The sequence below is a fragment of the Camponotus vicinus genome, unplaced genomic scaffold, assembly GCF_025532165.1.
Source record: "Camponotus vicinus isolate PSW18456_S1 unplaced genomic scaffold, iyCamVici1.0 SCAF_6, whole genome shotgun sequence".
Lineage (NCBI taxonomy): Eukaryota > Metazoa > Arthropoda > Insecta > Hymenoptera > Formicidae > Camponotus > Camponotus vicinus.
Genome location: NW_028141978.1, coordinates 13,132,885 through 13,153,226, shown reverse-complemented (window position 1 = coordinate 13,153,226; position 20,342 = coordinate 13,132,885). Strand labels below are relative to the sequence as shown.

At 27.9% G+C, this 20,342-nt stretch overlaps 3 protein-coding genes across 3 annotated transcripts; all 3 read left to right on the top strand.

The window, feature by feature from the left end:
• The first annotated feature begins 1,467 nt into the window (after window positions 1–1,467).
• Window positions 1,468–5,471, top strand: LOC145973889 (uncharacterized). The gene is made up of 9 exons (XM_083103531.1): window positions 1,468–1,611; window positions 1,988–2,101; window positions 2,266–2,383; window positions 3,836–4,097; window positions 4,237–4,353; window positions 4,420–4,510; window positions 4,924–5,051; window positions 5,174–5,306; window positions 5,421–5,471. The coding sequence occupies exons 1-9, from the start codon at window positions 1,468–1,470 to the stop codon at window positions 5,469–5,471; spliced, it is 1,158 nt and encodes a 385-aa protein (XP_082959657.1).
• Window positions 5,472–6,828: 1,357 nt separating this feature from the next.
• Window positions 6,829–12,460, top strand: LOC145973886 (uncharacterized). The gene is made up of 10 exons (XM_083103528.1): window positions 6,829–6,972; window positions 7,452–7,571; window positions 7,715–7,832; window positions 10,126–10,387; window positions 10,525–10,638; window positions 10,735–10,825; window positions 11,639–11,775; window positions 11,946–12,078; window positions 12,230–12,317; window positions 12,418–12,460. Exons 1-9 carry the CDS (start codon window positions 6,829–6,831, stop codon window positions 12,278–12,280), a joined length of 1,170 nt encoding a protein of 389 aa, XP_082959654.1. The 3' UTR covers window positions 12,281–12,317; window positions 12,418–12,460.
• Window positions 12,461–14,000: 1,540 nt separating this feature from the next.
• On the top strand, window positions 14,001–19,796 carry LOC145973888 (uncharacterized). Its single transcript, XM_083103530.1, has 9 exons — window positions 14,001–14,144; window positions 14,521–14,634; window positions 14,794–14,911; window positions 18,149–18,410; window positions 18,558–18,674; window positions 18,741–18,831; window positions 19,252–19,379; window positions 19,503–19,635; window positions 19,746–19,796. The coding sequence occupies exons 1-9, from the start codon at window positions 14,001–14,003 to the stop codon at window positions 19,794–19,796; spliced, it is 1,158 nt and encodes a 385-aa protein (XP_082959656.1).
• The last annotated feature ends 546 nt before the right edge of the window (window positions 19,797–20,342 follow it).

The window sequence follows — 20,342 nt, the reverse complement described above, 5'->3', positions numbered from 1 at the left end:
AAGTACAATAACGTATGATAAACTTAATATTTAATTATTTAAATTAATTATTTAATTATTATATATTTAATATTTAATTATTTAAATTAATTATTTAATATTACCTTCAATTATGATATCATAATTCGAAATTTTGTTAATTTACATTGTATGCTCGACTAGTTCGAATATAACTTTGTACTTTACCGATTATATTCGGCTCCAAAATGTTCGAAGTGAGGAGAATATTTTTTTCGAAGACTATACAGGAGTGCATCCATGCGTGTTTCCATTAGAATGAAAAGGGGGAAAGAACATTTACGGAATAATATTTTTAGCGTTATATCGATCGTTTAATCGTACACATTTCACGAAGAAATTTATTGAGTTGCGTGTGATATTTGATTTGATTTAATTTCATTTTAAATGTCCTAAATAATTAATAATTTTATTATTAAATTTCTAATTTAATTATTTTATTTTTGATTTAATTCAATTTTAAGTTGTATATTTATAAGTAATTATTTCTTTTAATATTTTAATATTTTTCTTCAGATTGTATAAATATTTCATGGTCTATTTTTATTTTTCCTTTATTGGTGCGTTCAAATATTATAATATAAAAAGAATACAAAAAATGTATGTTACACAAATTTGGTATCCATAGAAAAGTGAAGTCAAAGTGATATTTCCGTAATTGACACACTTCCTTAAGAAAAAAAATAAACTTCCTTAAGAAAAAAACTAAACTTTTAAAAATATTAATTTATTTTTCAATTTTTCTATTTTCATAGATGATAATCAAGATTTTAGTAAGTTTCGAAAAAAATAGATTATTAATTTTAGGTGATAAAAATTAATTAATTTGTATATATAATTACGGTTGTATATAAATGTTATTCCCTCATGACAAGTTTGGTTGCCCTTAGCTTCTAGAATATCAAAATATCATGTTAATTGCGCTAATTTAAGATTAAAAAATGTCGTATGCAGTTTTGATTAATTCATCTTCAAAAATAATACGAGCTTTAGTACAAATAAACCCGATACTAGAAAACTTAAAACTAAATGCTTCTCGAGGAGCAAGCATATGTTATGAATGCGTGCACTAAACTGAACAGTATGAAATTGTGGCGTCAAAAAAAGTGACGACTACGCATGCGCGACTTTCGCATAACTAATTTCCTCAATATATATTTTTTCTTCTTATCCTATGAAAAGAAGACAATCGCTCAATTTCCACCCTTATCAAATTGATCGCGAAATTAGATACTATATGATAAAAAACACTGTTAAAAAAATGCGAATATTCTGATCTCAAGGTAGTATCTTATATCATCATTATATAAAATTAAGTAATTTGTGCTAAAATTTACACTAGAGGAAAAAAATAAATAATAGTTGATCGATCAATGGGAAGAAGAAGAGATAAGCGTAACTCTCCTCAGTTACTTTATCAGTCATATACGTCTCAGTCCTCGCAAAGAAATGATCAACTTCGAGACTGAGTATTTTAATCTGAATAAAATTCTTTTGCTCGCTATTGGTTTGTGGCCTTGTAAACAATCGAACCTCACTCGACTTCAATTTATTTTCCTGTCTAGTATTTTGACGACAAATGTTATATTTCAGGTAAGTTCCAATAAAAAATCATAATAATTTTATCACATGATGAATTATATTGCAAAACAATATATTTTTTCTCATATTTATAAAAATTCAATATCACAATTAAAATTAGCATGAAATTGTTATGTTATATAACTATATTATAATTGTATATAAATTATAACTTTTTGCTTATAGTTCAAATTCATTTCCTCAAATATTCTTATTATTAATAGAATTCTATTATAAATCATATTATCAATTTTTTAAGAAAAATTTTGTAATATAAAATATATCATGTATTCGTGACATCAGCTATGTGTTTGTATAAACATGTGCGCATGAGATTTAGAAAAATAATTTTTTAATGTAAACTTGTAAATAAAATTATTGTTTGCAGTGTACGATATTTCTTTCACAAATATGTACTCCGGATCTCATCATAAAAGTTCTAGCTTCCGTATTCGTCTTTGCTCTCTTTGTTATAAAATACAACATGTTCTCTGTTGAAGCTGTAAGTTGATAACTTACAGAGTTGGAGACTTATGCATTTGGTAACTTTATAAATTGATAATTAATTCCTCTGACGGGATAAACATTCTTATCGAATAAATTTTTACGCCGTTTTCTGGCGTTGTTATGTACAAAAACCGATATATAAATTTACTAAAACAATAGATGAAGGATCTATTGGAACAACTACTGCATGTGTATAATGAATTAAAAGATGAAAATGAAATTGCTATTATACACGAATATGGATATAATGGCAAACGTTTTACCATTGCACTTACAGGTAAGATTATCCTTTTTCATTTGCAAATATTTTACATTTTCTCCTTAACAAGAACTGTTAATATTTCAAAATATCGGAAAATTGATTTCGACATTCCAATAGATTTCGAAATTCAAATTATTTTACTACATTTATAAATTTATTACTGATTCTCCTTGGAATTACAGAAACTGTAAATTTTTCTTTCAATTTCTTCTTCTCGTGTGCGCGTTTACACTAACTTATTTTACTTAACTTATCTTATTTTATTTTATCTTAATATATTTTATTTTAACTCTTATCTTATAACTATTATTACATTTAATTTATAACTTACTAATTTCTTCGCGTATGCAACTTTCTCTTACAAATAAAACATCTTTCATTTCTATATTTTATTTCCCCTTTTTCATCCCTAAAAGATTTTCATTATTGTTTACAATTCTTATTGTATCTCCATTCTTTATCCTCACTCTTCCTTATTTCATCGTTCATTCTTTGTCTACCTTTGTCACCCCTTTATCTTTTGCCAATCTCTATATGTATATAATCAGTAATAAATGGCTTTCAATAAAATATAAACAGAGATTACACAAAAAAAGAGGTAAAACTTTAAAAAAGACATCAGGGTCGAATCATCTTGACCTTGACATATGTTGTGAAGGTCACTGTCCTGAGTAACATTCAAAAGATTTTAGCCGTCGCTCGTTGATTATGAAAAAGTTATTAACAAAAGCGTATATACAATATGCGACTATACGAATTACTAAGCAATGTTAATTTGACTTCTAAGAAGGTCAAGGTTATTTTAACTTTCCATGCGAAACGAGATCTACCCTACACCACCTCTGAGTCAGCGCAAAACGAAGTGTATTATTATATGGTTCTATATGGGTTTGCAACTTTCCATGCGAAACGAAGTCTACCCCACACCTCTGAGTCAGTGCGAAATCTATGGTTCTTCGCTTCGCATGGAAAGTTGCAAAGCCATGTGGAATTATATAATATAGACCTCGTTTCGCGCTGACTCAGGTGATGTGGGGTGGACCTCGCTTGGCATAGAAAGTTAAAATAACCTTGACTTTTTTAGAAGTCAAATCAACATTGCTTAGAAATTTATATAGTCGCATGTTGCATATTATTCGTGGAAATTCTTTTGTTAATAACTTTTGAATAAACAACGAGCGACGGCTAAAATCTTTTGAATGTTACTCAGGACAGTGACCTTGACAACATATGGCAAAGTCAAAACGATTCGACCCTGATGCCTTTTTCTAAAATTTTCCCAAAAAAAAGATAATATACATGAATATATTTTATATATAATTATATACATGTATTTATTTTCGATTATATATAGATATTTTCTCGAGTATGAATATGCATTTAAATGTAAGATAATGTATAAATCAATTTAGAAAATTTGTATGGCAGATATTTAAATAACAATTCTACTTTCTAACACTTTCTTAGTACTAGTCGCTATAACTGCAATGGTTCTTATCGTTGCATCATTTTGGTCAGATATTTTGAACATTATTTTACCGACAAACACATCAAGAGCACATCACTTGCTTATCAAGACAGAGTATTTGATTGATCAAGAGAAATATTTTTATTTTATTCTGTTACATAATATTGCATCATTTTGCATCGGGGCAATTGCAATGTTAGCGACAGGAACAATATTGTTTACGTATCTTCAACACGTTTGTGGAATGTTTAAAGTTGCCAGGTATTGGTATAAATGTAAAAATGACCGTAAAAATTCGGATAATTTATTACTTTCACACAAAGCAATTTAAATTTAATCGAAAATAATATTCTGTTTTATAAATGCTTGTGTATAATTACAACAGAAACATTATTTATAGTTATCGTATCGAACGTGCAATGAGCATCGACATGTTACGAAATATCAATCTAAGAAAACACATTTTAATATTCAATGGTTTAATTTGTGCTGTGGATATTCATCGACGAGCGATGAAGTTTGTATAAATTTGATAATACACGTGTGTGTTATATAGGCATTATGATAAATTTTCATTTTGAAGATTATCGAAGCACTTGCAATATAGTTGTGAAAAAATGATGTGGTGTTTAATACTGTTTGGAGTAATCTCGGTGAGCCTTAATCTGTTTCGAGTAAGTTTTTTATTTTATTGTTAAATGTACTGTTCGAACAAGCTCGATACATAAAGTGTACAAAATACGGCTATTTTACTATATTACGTGATTTTATTATTATTTAATTCATTCCGCATTAAGTACAGCAAGAATCGACGAAAAAACAAACAGGAAAAAGACATCATTTTCTTCAATTATTTTTGATACTGAACAACTCCAGTCTATTACTTTTCTTTATTATGTTAATAACACTCTTTTGCAGCTTTTTACACAAATTTTTCGAAATTATAACGTGATACAGCACAAAACCAAAAGCATAGTTAGCGTTAATAACGTTAAAACTTGAAAAATTTTCTGTCTTTTATTTATGAAAATTAATATTTAATCTGTGCTATCAGTGTAAAACGTCAAATTAATTGTAAACTTTTCAGATTGCTTCATCTAAAGAGGAGCTTATATTGCCTTTCCTATATACAACTCTCGCTATCATATACATGTTTTTAGCTAATTATATTGGTCAACTTATAACGAATCATAATCATCATGTATTTGTTACTGCGTAAGAAATGTACTTACCTACTCTGCAACAAGCATAATGCTAAATTTACTAATAGAAACCCATTTCGGGATGCATTCGAGAGATTTTATCGAGAGCCTTGTCACTTGTAATTCATTTTCTAGGTATAATGTTCAGTGGTATGTAGCTCCATTGCATATACAGAAAATAATATTATTTCTGTTACAAAGAAACTCGATAAGCTTTACTTTGAGTGTCGGTGGACTATTTATTGCATCTATAGAGTGTTTTGCTACGGTATAAGAAAGAAGATATAGTAAAATATATTTAAAGTTTACATATATGATAAAAATGATAAATACATTAAATAGTAAATGGTTATAAAAATGTTATATGTATATTTGATTCTAGCTAGTGAAGACCTCAGTATCTTATTTTACAGTCATATATTCTACACGATGACGAAATTATAATGATGTAAATAAAATCGGTAAGAAGGAATAAAATTCTAATGAGAAAATAATATTGTTCATTTATCATTGATTAAAAAGACATAAATTCTATTTTTAACATGCAGTTTAGAATTGGAGGTTGTCTCATGCAAAGCAAATAAAGCAATAAAATTATTTAATTTTAAATGTCATTGCGTTATATACAACAAATTGAAATTGAATATAAAATGTTTATCAATTAGAATAAAGTATAGGTAGATATTTAATTAATTTATATTACCTTCAATCATGATATCCCATTAAAGTAAGTATAATATAATATTTTATAATATTTCATCGTGTCTTATCACTTTAATAAAATGTACAGACGAACACTCATTAAAATAATTTTTAATTCGAAACAAAATATATTAAAAAGAACTTTGACATGTAGACGTACACAAATTTATATTTTATGTGAATTATTAATGGATGTACTCTCATGATAAGTCTTCTTACCATATTTATTAAATTGCCGTTGTATATTAATACTCGATTACTGTGAATCAAGTTGTGTATATTTCAAGATATGGAAATTATATGAACAAAAAATTTTATCAATTAAATAAAGTAAATGTTAAGAACTCTATAATATATAGTATATCTTATTATCGATATTTTATGTAATTTGTATATCTAAAATTTTTAAATTTTAATAATTAATACATATGTTGTAAAACTAGAAAGTTTAAAAAAAGCAAGAGCATATCTGAAAAATGATATTGTCAATGATTACTTCAAGAGATTGATCTATTTAGCTTCTAAAATAACTCAATCAGAATCTTATCAATATCTTAATTGCGTCAATTATTAACTTAGAGTTAAAAAATTCCGTATACAGATCTATTATCAATTAATTTTAAAAAATAACACGAGCGCTTTAATGGAGAGATCCGGAAAGCTCAAAATTGAACATTCCTCTCCAAAAGCAAGCGTATGTTATGAATGCGCAATACAAACTGAAACATATGAAATTGTGGTCTATAAAAAAATGGCGATTACGCGTGCGCGACTTTCGCATAAATAATCATCTCATCGAATATATTTTATTCTTTTCTTATGGGAAAAAGACATTCGCTTAATTTTCTTCCTTATCAAATCGATTGCACAATTAGAGTTTTTACTTCGAGAAACACTGTTAAGAAAATGCGAATATTCTAATTTAAGGGTAAGTATCTTATGCCGCCTTATATTATATGAAATTATGTAATTTGTGCTAAAATTTATACCAGAGGGGAAAAGTAAATAATAGGATCAATGGAAAAAGGAAGGGGTAAGAGTAATTCTTGTCGGCACTTCGTCACATACATCTCAGGCTTCGCAAAGAAATGAACAACATCAAAGCTGAGTACTTTAGTCTGAATAAAATTCTTCTGCTTGCTATTGGCCTGTGGCCTTATCAACAATCCAACTTCACCCGTTTTCAATTTATTCTTCTATCTAATATTCTAACGACAAACGTTATATTTCAGGTAAGTTTTGTATATTAAAATTATAATAATATTTTTTTTCATATGAAAAATTATTGCTAAATAATCTTTTCCTATATAACTTAAAAACTCAATTTAGATTAACATAAAATTATTATGTCAAGTATATCATATTATAATTCTTACATATGTATTTATATATATATATATATATATATATATATATATATATATGCGTATATGTATGTATAGATATATATTTGAGAAAAAATTAAAACGTACACACATAAACAATTAATATTAAAACATGCATATGTATATATAATTATGTATACAAGTACATTCTAATTCTAAATATTTCCATTATAAATGGAATTCTATCACAATAGTAATAACTTCTTGAAATAAAAGCAATCGTATAAAATTTGTATATCCATATGCATATGTATAAGTATATGTATGCGCACATGGCATTAACAAAATTTTTAATGCAAATTTGTAAGCAAAACTACTATTTGCAGTGTACAATATTTCTGTCACAAAAATGTACTTCGGATCTCATCACCAAAGTTTTAGCTTCCGTATTTTTCTTTACCGTCTTTATAATAAAGTACAACATATTTTATATTAATATTAGAACTGTAAGTCAATAACTTACAGCATTGAAATGTTTTATACAGTTGATAACTTTATAATTACTGAACAAAGTTGGTGAATATATTTTTCCGCAATGTTTTTTGACATTATATATTGTACAAAAAATAATATAAAATTGCTAAAATAGGTAAAGAATTTATTAGAACAACTATTGTATGTATGTAATGAATTAAAAGACGAAAATGAAATTGCTATTATAAACGAATATAGATATAATGGCAAATGTTATACAGTGGCACTTACAGGTAAGAACATTTTTTTTTAATTTATATGTACGGTAACACTTTTTTCTTAATACGCAAAAAATGATCAAGATTTCACTTTTGAAAGATTTCAACAAATTACAATAGTTTCTCTGTGCACATAATAATCTAAGGCACATGTTTTTAAATCTTGGAAATAATAGAAAAATTAACAATTAAATGCAAGATAAAAATCGATCACAGATTGATTAACTGAAAATATTAAAGTTTCAATTATTGTTACTATTGTACTCATGTATATACAGGGTGATTCAAAATAACCCCATTGTTCTTGAAATGACACATTCTTGAATCAATTCTAAGACAATTTTTCCTTTGGCAAAATTTCGTCCGAAGCTTAGTTTTTGAATTATTAAAGGAAGTAGTTAACGTACGACGGGTCGGATACAAGAGGCAGGCAAGGGTGGCGCGATTCACCGTCAGACGCGGGTGCTTACGCGAGGCGCCTGCTGCGATCAGCTGGTCGCTATACACATACAGACACACATGCGAACACATACATTCTCTGTCTGTCTGTCTGTCTGTCTGTCTGTCTGTCTCTCTGTCTCTCTGTCTTTCTCTCTCTCTCTCTCTCTCTCTCTCTCTCTCTCTCTCTCTCTCTCTCTCTCTCTCTCTCTCTCTCTCTCTCTCTTTCTCTCTCTTTCATTCGCTCGCTCACCTGTATTTCTTTTTTTTTTCTTTTTACGAGAGAGGGGAAAATGCATTTTATGCATACCCACCGGTCGATTCAGTGAGTTATGTGGGACTCGAGTACCAAGTCGAATTACCAACTCGGTACTCCCTACCCACTAAAAACCCCTCTCTTTTCACGAATTTCCTTTGACACACTGTCCCTCTGACTTCCCGAGATCTGTTTTCACATAACGTCAAAAAATAGTTATTATTACCTTGTTCGATGACTTTTGATGTATTGCTGTAATTACTTGAAAGAGAAATGAATTTTCCGATAGATCGTACGTTCTCAAATTTAACGTAGATATCACGTTGCAAAAGACAAGAAATCCACACTAAATTATTAACTGAAAGTTTTCCTTCTTTCATGAACTGTATTCTTTTATAAACTTTAACGTAATCACATTTATTTACTCACTCGATGAGACGAGAAATTTACTAATGACTCTATCACTAATCACTATTAATCACTGTCGAATAATAACTGTTGGCGATTAAAAATCACTCGATGAAAGAAACACGCGCGGACACGTTACTACACGACGCGACGACGCGACAATGCGACGATAATTACTCGGCGATTGCAAGCAGTTTTTTGTCATGGTAGGTTGCGGTAGGTTAAGGTACTACTGGCGCTATCGAACGCGATCATGTGCTCGATTGAAGAATGCGGTAAACATAATAAACATTTAACATATTAATATTATTATTATCATGAATGTGTGTGATATCCATACATCGTATGATATCTATTTAAAAATTAATTAGATTAAATAAGTGTTTTTAAAATATTTATTACTTTTACTATTATCATATGAAATATTAATATTAAATATTTATTTAACTATTTTATCTATTTATTTATTTATTTATTTATCTATTTCACCTATTTATTCTTAACCATTTATTATGAATGATCGAAAATCGATGCATTTTCCACTCTTTCGTAAAAAAAAAAAAAAAAAAAGGAAATACAGGTGAGGGAGCGAGTGAGAGAGAGAGAGAGAGAGAGAGAGAGAGAGAGAGAGAGAGAGAGAGAGAGAGAGAGAGAGAGAGAGAGACAGACAGACAGACAGACAGACAGACAGACAGAGACAGAGAGAGAGAGAGAGAGAGAGAGAGAGAGAGAGAGAGAGAGAGAGAGAGAGAGAGAGAGAGAGAGAGAGAGAAAGAGAGACAGACAGACAGACAGACAGACAGACAGACAGACAGACAGAGAATGTATGTGTTCGCATGTGTGTCTGTATGTGTATAGCGACCAGCTGATCGCAGCAGGCGCCCCGCGTAAGCACCCGCGTCTGACGGTAAATCGCGCCACCCTTGCCTGCCTCTTGTATCCGACCCGTCGTACGTTAACTACTTCCTTTAATAATTCAAAAACTAAGCTTCGGACGAAATTTTGCCAAAGGAAAAATCGTCTTAGAATTGATTCAAGAATGTGTCATTTCAAGGACAATGGGGTTATTTTGAATCACCCTGTATATTTATATACATGAGTATGACATAATATATAAGTAAATTTAAAAAACTTATATATATATATATATATATATATGTGTGTGAGAAAAAATTAAATAATAATTCTATTTTTCTCTAATTTTAGTACTTGCCGTTATCACCACAATGGCTTTTATCACTGCATCATTTTGGTCGAATATTTTAAACATTATTTTATCGACAAACGCATCAAGATCACATCACTTGTTGATTATGACAGAATATTTTATTGATCAAGAGAAATATTTTTATTTTATTCTGTTTCATAATATTGCATCATTTTGCATCGGGGCAATTGCAATGTTAGCGACAGGAACAATGCTTATTATGTATTTTCAACACACTAGTGGAATGTTTAAAATTGCCAGGTATAAACATTAATATGCTATAATAATTCATATAATTTGTTATTTTCAATATTTAAACAAAATTAACTGTTAGACTTAACAGAATAAATGCTTTTATTTGGTAAATTTTCATAAATATATTAAAATATTATTTATAGTTACCGTATCGAACGTGCAATGAACGTTGATATGTTACAAAATATTAATCAAAAAAACATTTTGATATATAAGGATTTAATTTGCACTGTGGATATTCATCGACAAGCTATGAGGTTGATATATTTATATATATAAATGTGTGCGTGCGCATGTGTGTGTATGTGTAGAGAGAGAGAGAGAGAGACAGTAACAAATTATTATTTTTAAAGATTGTCCCAACACTTCCTCTCCAGTTTTGAAGCAATGATGTTTTGTTTAATAGTAGTTGGAGTAATCTCGGTGAGCCTTAATTTGTTTCGAGTAAGTTTTCTATTTCTCAAAATCTATTCTTTAAGCAAGTGCTCTTTAACTTTCATATGAAAATATACGGCAGTATATTTATATTAAGTGGCTTCATTATTACGTGACAAAATATTTACTAAGTACGGTCAAAATCGTCTATTTAATTGATAATATAATTTTCAAACTGAGGATCTACCAAATGTTTTTCAACGTTTATTCAAATTTGAAAATTTCAAATTCAATTAGTAGAATCAATGCAGAAGATTTCAAAATTTTAAAAATCCTATTTTTTATTTTATTCACTTGAATTTATTAGTTTTCCGAGATTTATTTTTAATGATCTAAAGAAAATCCTCAAATTTGAATAAAAATGTCGAAAATTATTTGACACACACACGCACACACAAACACATACGTATATTTTCAAATTCAAACTTACAAATTTTTCCATAATAAATCATATATTTAATCATAAATATCATATTATTATAATCAACATACATAATTTCTTTCAAAGGTTGAAAGTCTTAACAATATACTCAATTTTAACTGCAACAAAATTTTTCCAATACAACACATAAAGTAAAACAGTAAGATACATAAAATTAAAAATAGATACCGAAAAATAAAAATAAATAAAACATTTTTTTCCTGATCTAACAATAAATGTTTCACAATTATGAAATGATACAACAATTTAAGAAAAGCACTTAGCATTAAAAACATTAAGAATTAATTATCCTCTTCCTTACATTTAAATAAAATCTTTTTTTGTGAAATTATATGGATAAATAACATAAAACATCAATAAATTCGTCTTAGATTTTTCAGGTTGCATCATCTACAGAGAACGTAAAGGAATTGATAACCCCCATTCTATCTGCAATTGTCTCTATCTTGTACATGTTCCTAGCCAACTATGTCGGACAAACTATAACGAATCACAATCAACAAGTATTTATTACCGCGTAAGAAGTGTGTCTGCAAAACAGCATGCATGAAGACTCAATCCGTTACATTAAATGTAGAAATCAATATATGTGCATATCAAGCACATGATGCTGAAGTTTACTAATAAAGAACCATTTCGCGGTATATTTCAGATATTTTATCATCGATTTTACAATTCATTTTCTAGGTATAATGTCCGATGGTACGTAGCTCCTTTGTACATACAAAGATTGATCCTATTTTTGTTGCAAAGAAATTCTCGAAACTTTACTTTGAACGTCGGTGGACTGTTTGTTGCGTCTATAGAATGTTTCGCTACGGTATGAGAGAGAAGATATATTAAAACATATCCAATATAATATTTAAAATATATTTATAAATATATCTAAATATATCTAAATATAGCAAAATATATCTAATATATTTAATGTATATGATAATCATAAATATATAAGATATTTTTCATTTTAGCTAGTGAAGACTTCAGTATCGTATTTTACCGTTATACATTCTACACGGTAACGAGATTGTAATAGTTTTAGAATTAAATAAAAACATGGTAAGAAAGAGTATAGTTATAAGCAATAAGAAGTAATATTATTTTCGTATATAATTGTTATATATTAGAAAAATAAAAAAAATTTACTTATAACGTATAGGTTAGAGTTGGAGGCTTTCCAATGTATAAAAACATGGTTGAACAAACTTTATTTCAAGATATTCATTGTGCGTTATATACAACGAATTGAAATTGAATATATATAACGTGTAAATCAAGTACAATAACGTATGATAAACTTAATATTTAATTATTTAAATTAATTATTTAATTATTATATATTTAATATTTAATTATTTAAATTAATTATTTAATATTACCTTCAATTATGATATCATAATTCGAAATTTTGTTAATTTACATTGTATGCTCGACTAGTTCGAATATAACTTTGTACTTTACCGATTATATTCGGCTCCAAAATGTTCGAAGTGAGGAGAATATTTTTTTCGAAGACTATACAGGAGTGCATCCATGCGTGTTTCCATTAGAATGAAAAGGGGGAAAGAACATTTACGGAATAATATTTTTAGCGTTATATCGATCGTTTAATCGTACACATTTCACGAAGAAATTTATTGAGTTGCGTGTGATATTTGATTTGATTTAATTTCATTTTAAATGTCCTAAATAATTAATAATTTTATTATTAAATTTCTAATTTAATTATTTTATTTTTGATTTAATTCAATTTTAAGTTGTATATTTATAAGTAATTATTTCTTTTAATATTTTAATATTTTTCTTCAGATTGTATAAATATTTCATGGTCTATTTTTATTTTTCCTTTATTGGTGCGTTCAAATATTATAATATAAAAAGAATACAAAAAATGTATGTTACACAAATTTGGTATCCATAAAAAAGTGAAGTCAAAGTGATATTTCCGTAATTGACACACTTCCTTAAGAAAAAAAATAAACTTCCTTAAGAAAAAAACTAAACTTTTAAAAATATTAATTTATTTTTCAATTTTTCTATTTTCATAGATGATAATCAAGATTTTAGTAAGTTTCGAAAAAAATAGATTATTAATTTTAGGTGATAAAAATTAATTAATTTGTATATATAATTACGGTTGTATATAAATGTTATTCCCTCATGACAAGTTTGGTTGCCCTTAGCTTCTAGAATATCAAAATATCATGTTAATTGCGCTAATTTAAGATTAAAAAATGTCGTATGCAGTTTTGATTAATTCATCTTCAAAAATAATACGAGCTTTAGTACAAATAAACCCGATACTAGAAAACTTAAAACTAAATGCTTCTCGAGGAGCAAGCATATGTTATGAATGCGTGCACTAAACTGAACAGTATGAAATTGTGGCGTCAAAAAAAGTGACGACTACGCATGCGCGACTTTCGCATAACTAATTTCCTCAATATATATTTTTTCTTCTTATCCTATGAAAAGAAGACAATCGCTCAATTTCCACCCTTATCAAATTGATCGCGAAATTAGATACTATATGATAAAAAACACTGTTAAAAAAATGCGAATATTCTGATCTCAAGGTAGTATCTTATATCATCATTATATAAAATTAAGTAATTTGTGCTAAAATTTACACTAGAGGAAAAAAATAAATAATAGTTGATCGATCAATGGGAAGAAGAAGGGATAAGCGTAACTCTCCTCAGTTACTTTATCAGTCATATACGTCTCAGTCCTCGCAAAGAAATGATCAACTTCGAGACTGAGTATTTTAATCTGAATAAAATTCTTTTGCTCGCTATTGGTTTGTGGCCTTGTAAACAATCGAACCTCACTCGACTTCAATTTATTTTCCTGTCTAGTATTTTGACGACAAATGTTATATTTCAGGTAAGTTCCAATAAAAAATCATAATAATTTTATCACATGATGAATTATATTGCAAAACAATATATTTTTTCTCATATTTATAAAATTTCAATATCACAATTAAAATTAGCATGAAATTGTTATGTTATATAACTATATTATAATTGTATATAAATTATAACTTTTTGCTTATAGTTCAAATTCATTTCCTCAAATATTCTTATTATTAATAGAATTCTATTATAAATCATATTATCAATTTTTTAAGAAAAATTTTGTAATATAAAATATATCATGTATTCGTGACATCAGCTATGTGTTTGTATAAACATGTGCGCATGAGATTTAGAAAAATAATTTTTTAATGTAAACTTGTAAATAAAATTATTGTTTGCAGTGTACGATATTTATTTCACAAAGATGTACTCCGGATCTCATTATAAAAGTTCTAGCTTCGGTATTTGTCTTTGCTCTCCTTGTGATAAAATACAACATGTTCTCTGTTGAAACTGTAAGTTGATAACTTACAGAGTTGGAGACTTATGCATTTGGTAACTTTATAAATTGATAATTTATTCCTCTAATAAACATTTATATCAAACAAATTTTTACGCTGTTTTCTGACGTTGTTATGTACAAGAACCGATATATAAAGTTATTAAAACAACAGATGAAAGATCTATTGGAGCAACTACTGCATGTATATAATGAATTAAAAGATGAAAATGAAATTGCTATTATACACGAATATGGATATAATGGTAAACGTTTTACCATTGCACTTACAGGTAAGATTATCCTTTTTCATTTGCAAATATTTTACATTTTCTCCTTAACAAGAACTGTTAATATTTCATTTCAAAATATCGGAAAATTGATTTCGACATTCCAATAGATTTCGAAATTCCAATTTTTTTACTACATTTATGAATTTATTACTGATTCTCCTTGGAATTACAGAAACTGTAAATTTTTCTTTCAATTTCTTCTTCTCGTGTGCGCGTTTACACTAACTTATTTTACTTAACTTATCTTATTTTATTTTATCTTAATATATCTTATTTTAACTCTTATATTATAACTATTATTACATTTAATTTATAACTTACTAATTTCTTCGCGTATGCAACTTTCTCTTACAAAACATCTTTCATTTCTATATTCTATTTCCCCTTTTTCATCCCTAAAAGATTTTCATTATTGTTTACAATTCTTATTGTATCTCCATTCTTCATCCTCACTCTTCCTCATTTCATCGTTCATTCTTTATCTACCTTTGTCACCTCTTTATCTTTTACCAATCTCTATATGTATATAATCAGTAATAAATGGCTTTCAATAAAATATAAACAGAGATTACACAAAAAAAGAGGTAAAATTTAAAAATAAGACATCAGGGTCGAATCGTCTTGACTTTGACATATGTTGTTAAGGTCACTGTCCTGAGTAACATTCAAATGATTATAGCCGTCGCTCGTTGATTATTAAAAAGTTATTAACAAAAGCATATATACAATATGCGACTATACGAATTCCTAAGCAATGTTGATTTGACTTCTAAGAAGGTCAAGGTTATTTTAACTTTCCATGCGAAACGAGATCTACCTTACACCACCCCTGAGTCAGCGCAAAACGAAGACTATTATTGTATGGTTCCACATGAGTTTGCAACTTTCCATGCGAAGCGAGGAACCATAGATTTCGCACTGACTCAGAAGTGTGGAGTAGACTTCGTTTCGTGGAAATTCTTTTGTTAATAACTTTTTAATAAACAAAGAGCGACGGCTAAAATCTTTTGAATGTTGCTCAGGACAGTGACCTTGACAACATATTGCAAGCCCAAGACGATTCGACCCTGGCGTCTTTTTCTAAAGTTTTATTATATATAGGGGAGACCGAGGACAAAAGTAACATTTTTTCTATTATAGGTCACTAATTAATTATCGTTAGAGATATAAAAAAAGATTATATATTAAAAAACTCCATTTATTGCTCTATTATTATAGCTATGTTTCAATCTCAAATGATAGATATTTAAAGAGCCACTATAGTTTTTCGCAAGTACGTTGATTATTACTTTTGTCCTGGGGGCCTGGGACGAAAGTAACATAGTCTGGGGATAAAAGTACCAGTTCTTATTTTCGGGAAAATAAAATAAATATGCCTTTTTTCAATTTAAGGCAACTTTTCCTCACCATCAACTTTTATTATAATCTTTTATTAAGCAAGATAATTTTTATTATAAATTTTTTTTGTATTATATTATATTTTTTTGTATTATATTATATTTTTTTGTATTATATTATATTAAAATAAAAAATAAAATAAATATTTATTTTTATCATCTTTGAAAAACTTAAAAGAAATAATCTTCGTTAAGCAAAATAATTATAAGTAATATCATAAAATAATTATACTTAATATCACACCAGTCTTGTACTTTTTTAAGTCTAAATAATAGTTTAATTCTAAATAATAGTGTAAAAATTGCATGATAACTACTTATACAAAAGAGACTAGTATCTATTCCGAATCACAATTATGGCATACGTAATAAGAATCGCCTTTGGTACAGTTATTATGGGACCAGCCCTTATACTTTAAGCATTGAAACATGTTACTTTCCACAGAGTGTCGTGTTACTTTTGTCCTCACACATTTTTTAGAATAAAAGCATTATATCCTAAATATGATGCAAGACTTAGCCAAATCAACTATAAAAACTTATGAATACATTTTAGAAGAATACACCGGCAAATAATTATGTCAATATATACGCTTTAATTAGGCATAGATACAAAAAACTAAAACAAGTAATACTTAGGTGAATAATGCAAATACACTAATTTCACTCCTGCATGTGCAACCGGCGCGATTGTTCTACAACAACTAGCTGAAAAAGAAGAGAATCGAGGCGTACGCGTTTGACTATATAGTACAAATTATTCGACATATTGTGTAGTTTATTACGTGTAGTTTACGAGGCTTGTTACTTTCATGACGTTGTTACTTTTGTCCCCCGTCACCCTTATATACAGGGTAGACCATTTTAATCAATACACGCGAATATCTCAGAAACACTGCATTAAATCGAAAAATGTTTCAAATATAAGTATGGCTTGAAGGGGGACATAAGATAGTACCATTGGTTTGACCTTGGGTGGCGTTGTCAAGGTCAGGGCAAGGTCACTTTGGATTTTTTAAATGGAACTCCCCATTTTTTATTACATATTCTTGTAGCTCATCTCGAGAGCTTTCCAAAACACTATAATTAAGTTAGTTTTCATTAAGTACTTTCCGAGTAATGAGGCTTGAAATCATTTCTTAATTTTACATAAACCGTAAAATATCTTGTAAAATATTCATTTTTCGATTATCTTACCTTAACACTTTTATGTACAAAATAATGAGAGGAATCAATTGGTAAAGAAAACACAGTTATTTTTAAGAAAAAAAATGTAATTGTTAATTGCAAATTACATTTCTTTTTTCGAAACAATTATGTGTTTTCTTTACACCAATTGATTCCTCTCATTATTTTGTACATAAAAGAATTAAGGTAAGATAATCGAAAAATGAATATTTTACAAGATATTTTACGGTTTATGTAAAATTAAGAAATGATTTCAAGCCTCATAACTCGGAAAGTACTTAATGAAAACTAACTTAATTATAGTGTTTTGGAAAGCTCTCTAGATGGGCTACAAGAATATGTAATAAAAAATAGGGAGTTCCATTTAAAAAATCCAAAGTGACCTTGTCTTGACCTCGACAACGCCACCCAAGGTCAAACCAATGGTACAGTCTTATGTCCCCCTTCAAGCCATACAACTTATATCTGAAACATTTTTTGATTTAATGCAGTGTTTTTGAGATATTCGCGTGTATTTATTAAAATGGTCTACCCTGTATATATTTTTTCGAGTATACATATGTATTTAGATGTAAGATAATGTATAAATCAATTTAGAAAATTTGTATGGCAGAAATTTAAATAACAATTCTATTTTCTAACACATTCTTAGTACTTGTCGCTATAATTACAATGGTTCTTATCATTGCATCATTTTGGTCGGATATTTTGAACATTATTTTACCGACAAACACATCAAGAGCACATCACTTACTTATCATGACAGAGTATTTTTTCGATCAGGAAAAATACTTTTATTTGATACTACTACATACCATTGTATCAGTTTGCATCGGAGAAATCGTTATATTAGCAATAGGAACAATGTTGTTTACGTATCTGCAGCATGTTTGTGGAATGTTTAAAATTGCCAGGTATTGGTATAAATGCAAAAATGACAATAAAGATTCGGATAATTTGTTATTTTCAAACAAAGCAATTTAAATTTAGCCAAAAATGATGTTCAGTTTTATAAATGCTTGGGTATAATAACAGTATTACAACAGAAACATTATTTATAGTTATCGTATCGAACGTGCAATGAGCATCAACATGTTACAAAATATTAATCTTAGAAAACACATTTTAATATCCAAGGGTTTAATTTGTGCTGTGGATATTCATCGACAAGCTATGAAGTTTGTATAAACTTGATAATATACGTGCGTTATATAGACATATTACAATAAATTTTCATTTTGAAGATTAGCGAAACGCTTGCAATATAGTTGTGAAAGAATGATGTTCTGTATAATAGCATTAGGAGTAACCTCGCTGAGCCTCAATCTGTTTCAAGTAAGTTTTTTATTTTATTGTTAAATGTACAATTCGAACGTGCTCGACACATAAAATGTACAAAATACGGCTATTTCACTATATTACGTGTTTTTATTATTATTTAATTCAATATTCTTTATTAAGTACGACAAGAATCGACGAAATAAAAGAACACGAAAAAACAGTCATCATTTTCCTACATTATTTTTGATACTAAACGACTCCAGTCTATTATACATTTCTTTATTACATCAATAGCACATCTCTTTTGCAACTATTTACACAAATTTTTCAAAATTATAACGTGGTAAGGCACAAAACCATAAGCATAGCATTAAAAACGTTAAAATTGAAAAATCCTCTAACCATTGTTTGTAAAAATTAATGTTTAATCTGCGTTATCAGCGTGAAACATCAAATTGATTGTAAACTTTTCAGATTGCTTCATCTGAAGAGAAGCTTATATTGCCTTTCATATATGCAACTTTTGCTATCATATACAATTTTTTAGCCAATTATATTGGTGAACTTATAACTAATCACAATCATCATGTATTTGTTACTGCGTAAGAAATGTACCTACCTACTCTGCACAACACGCATAATGCTAAAATTTATTAATAAAAACCCATTTTGATGCATTTGAGAGATTTTATCGATGGCCATGTCACTTATAATTCATTTTCTAGGTATAATGTTCAATGGTACATAGCTCCATTGCATATACAGAAAATAATATTATTTCTGTTGCAAAGAAACTCGAAAAACTTTACTTTGAGCATCGGTGGATTGTTTGTTGCATCTATAGAGTGTTTTGCTACGGTATGGGAAAAAAGATAATAAAATATATTTAAAGTTTACATATATGATAAAAATGATAAATACATTAAATAATAAATGATTATAAAAATTATATATATATTTTATTTTAGCTAGCGAAGACCTCAGTATCTTATTTTACAGTCATATATTCTACACGATGACGAAACTATAATGATTTGAAGTAAATGAAATCGGTAAGAGGGAATACAGTTGTAATACAGAAATTATATTGTTCTCATATATCATGTACTAAAAAGACATAAACTTTTATTTTTAACATGCAATTTAGAATTGAAGGATTTCTCATGCATAACAAATAAAGCAATAAAATTATTTAATTCCAGATATCATTGTGCATTATATACAACAAATTGAAATTGAATATAACGTGTATATCAAGTACAATATAGTATAATAAATATTTAATTAGTTTATATTACCTTCAATCATGATATCTCATTAAAATAAGTATAATATAATATTTCATAATATTTCTTCGTGACTTATCATTTTAATAAAATGTACAGACTAACACCCATTAAAATAATTTTTAATTTGAAACAAAATATATTAAAAAGAACTTTGACATATACACGTACGCAAATTTATATTTTATGTGAATTATTAACAGATGTTTCGTTATTAACAGATGATTTTCATGATAAGTCTTGTTATCGTGTTATCTTGTTATCGTATTTGTTAAATTG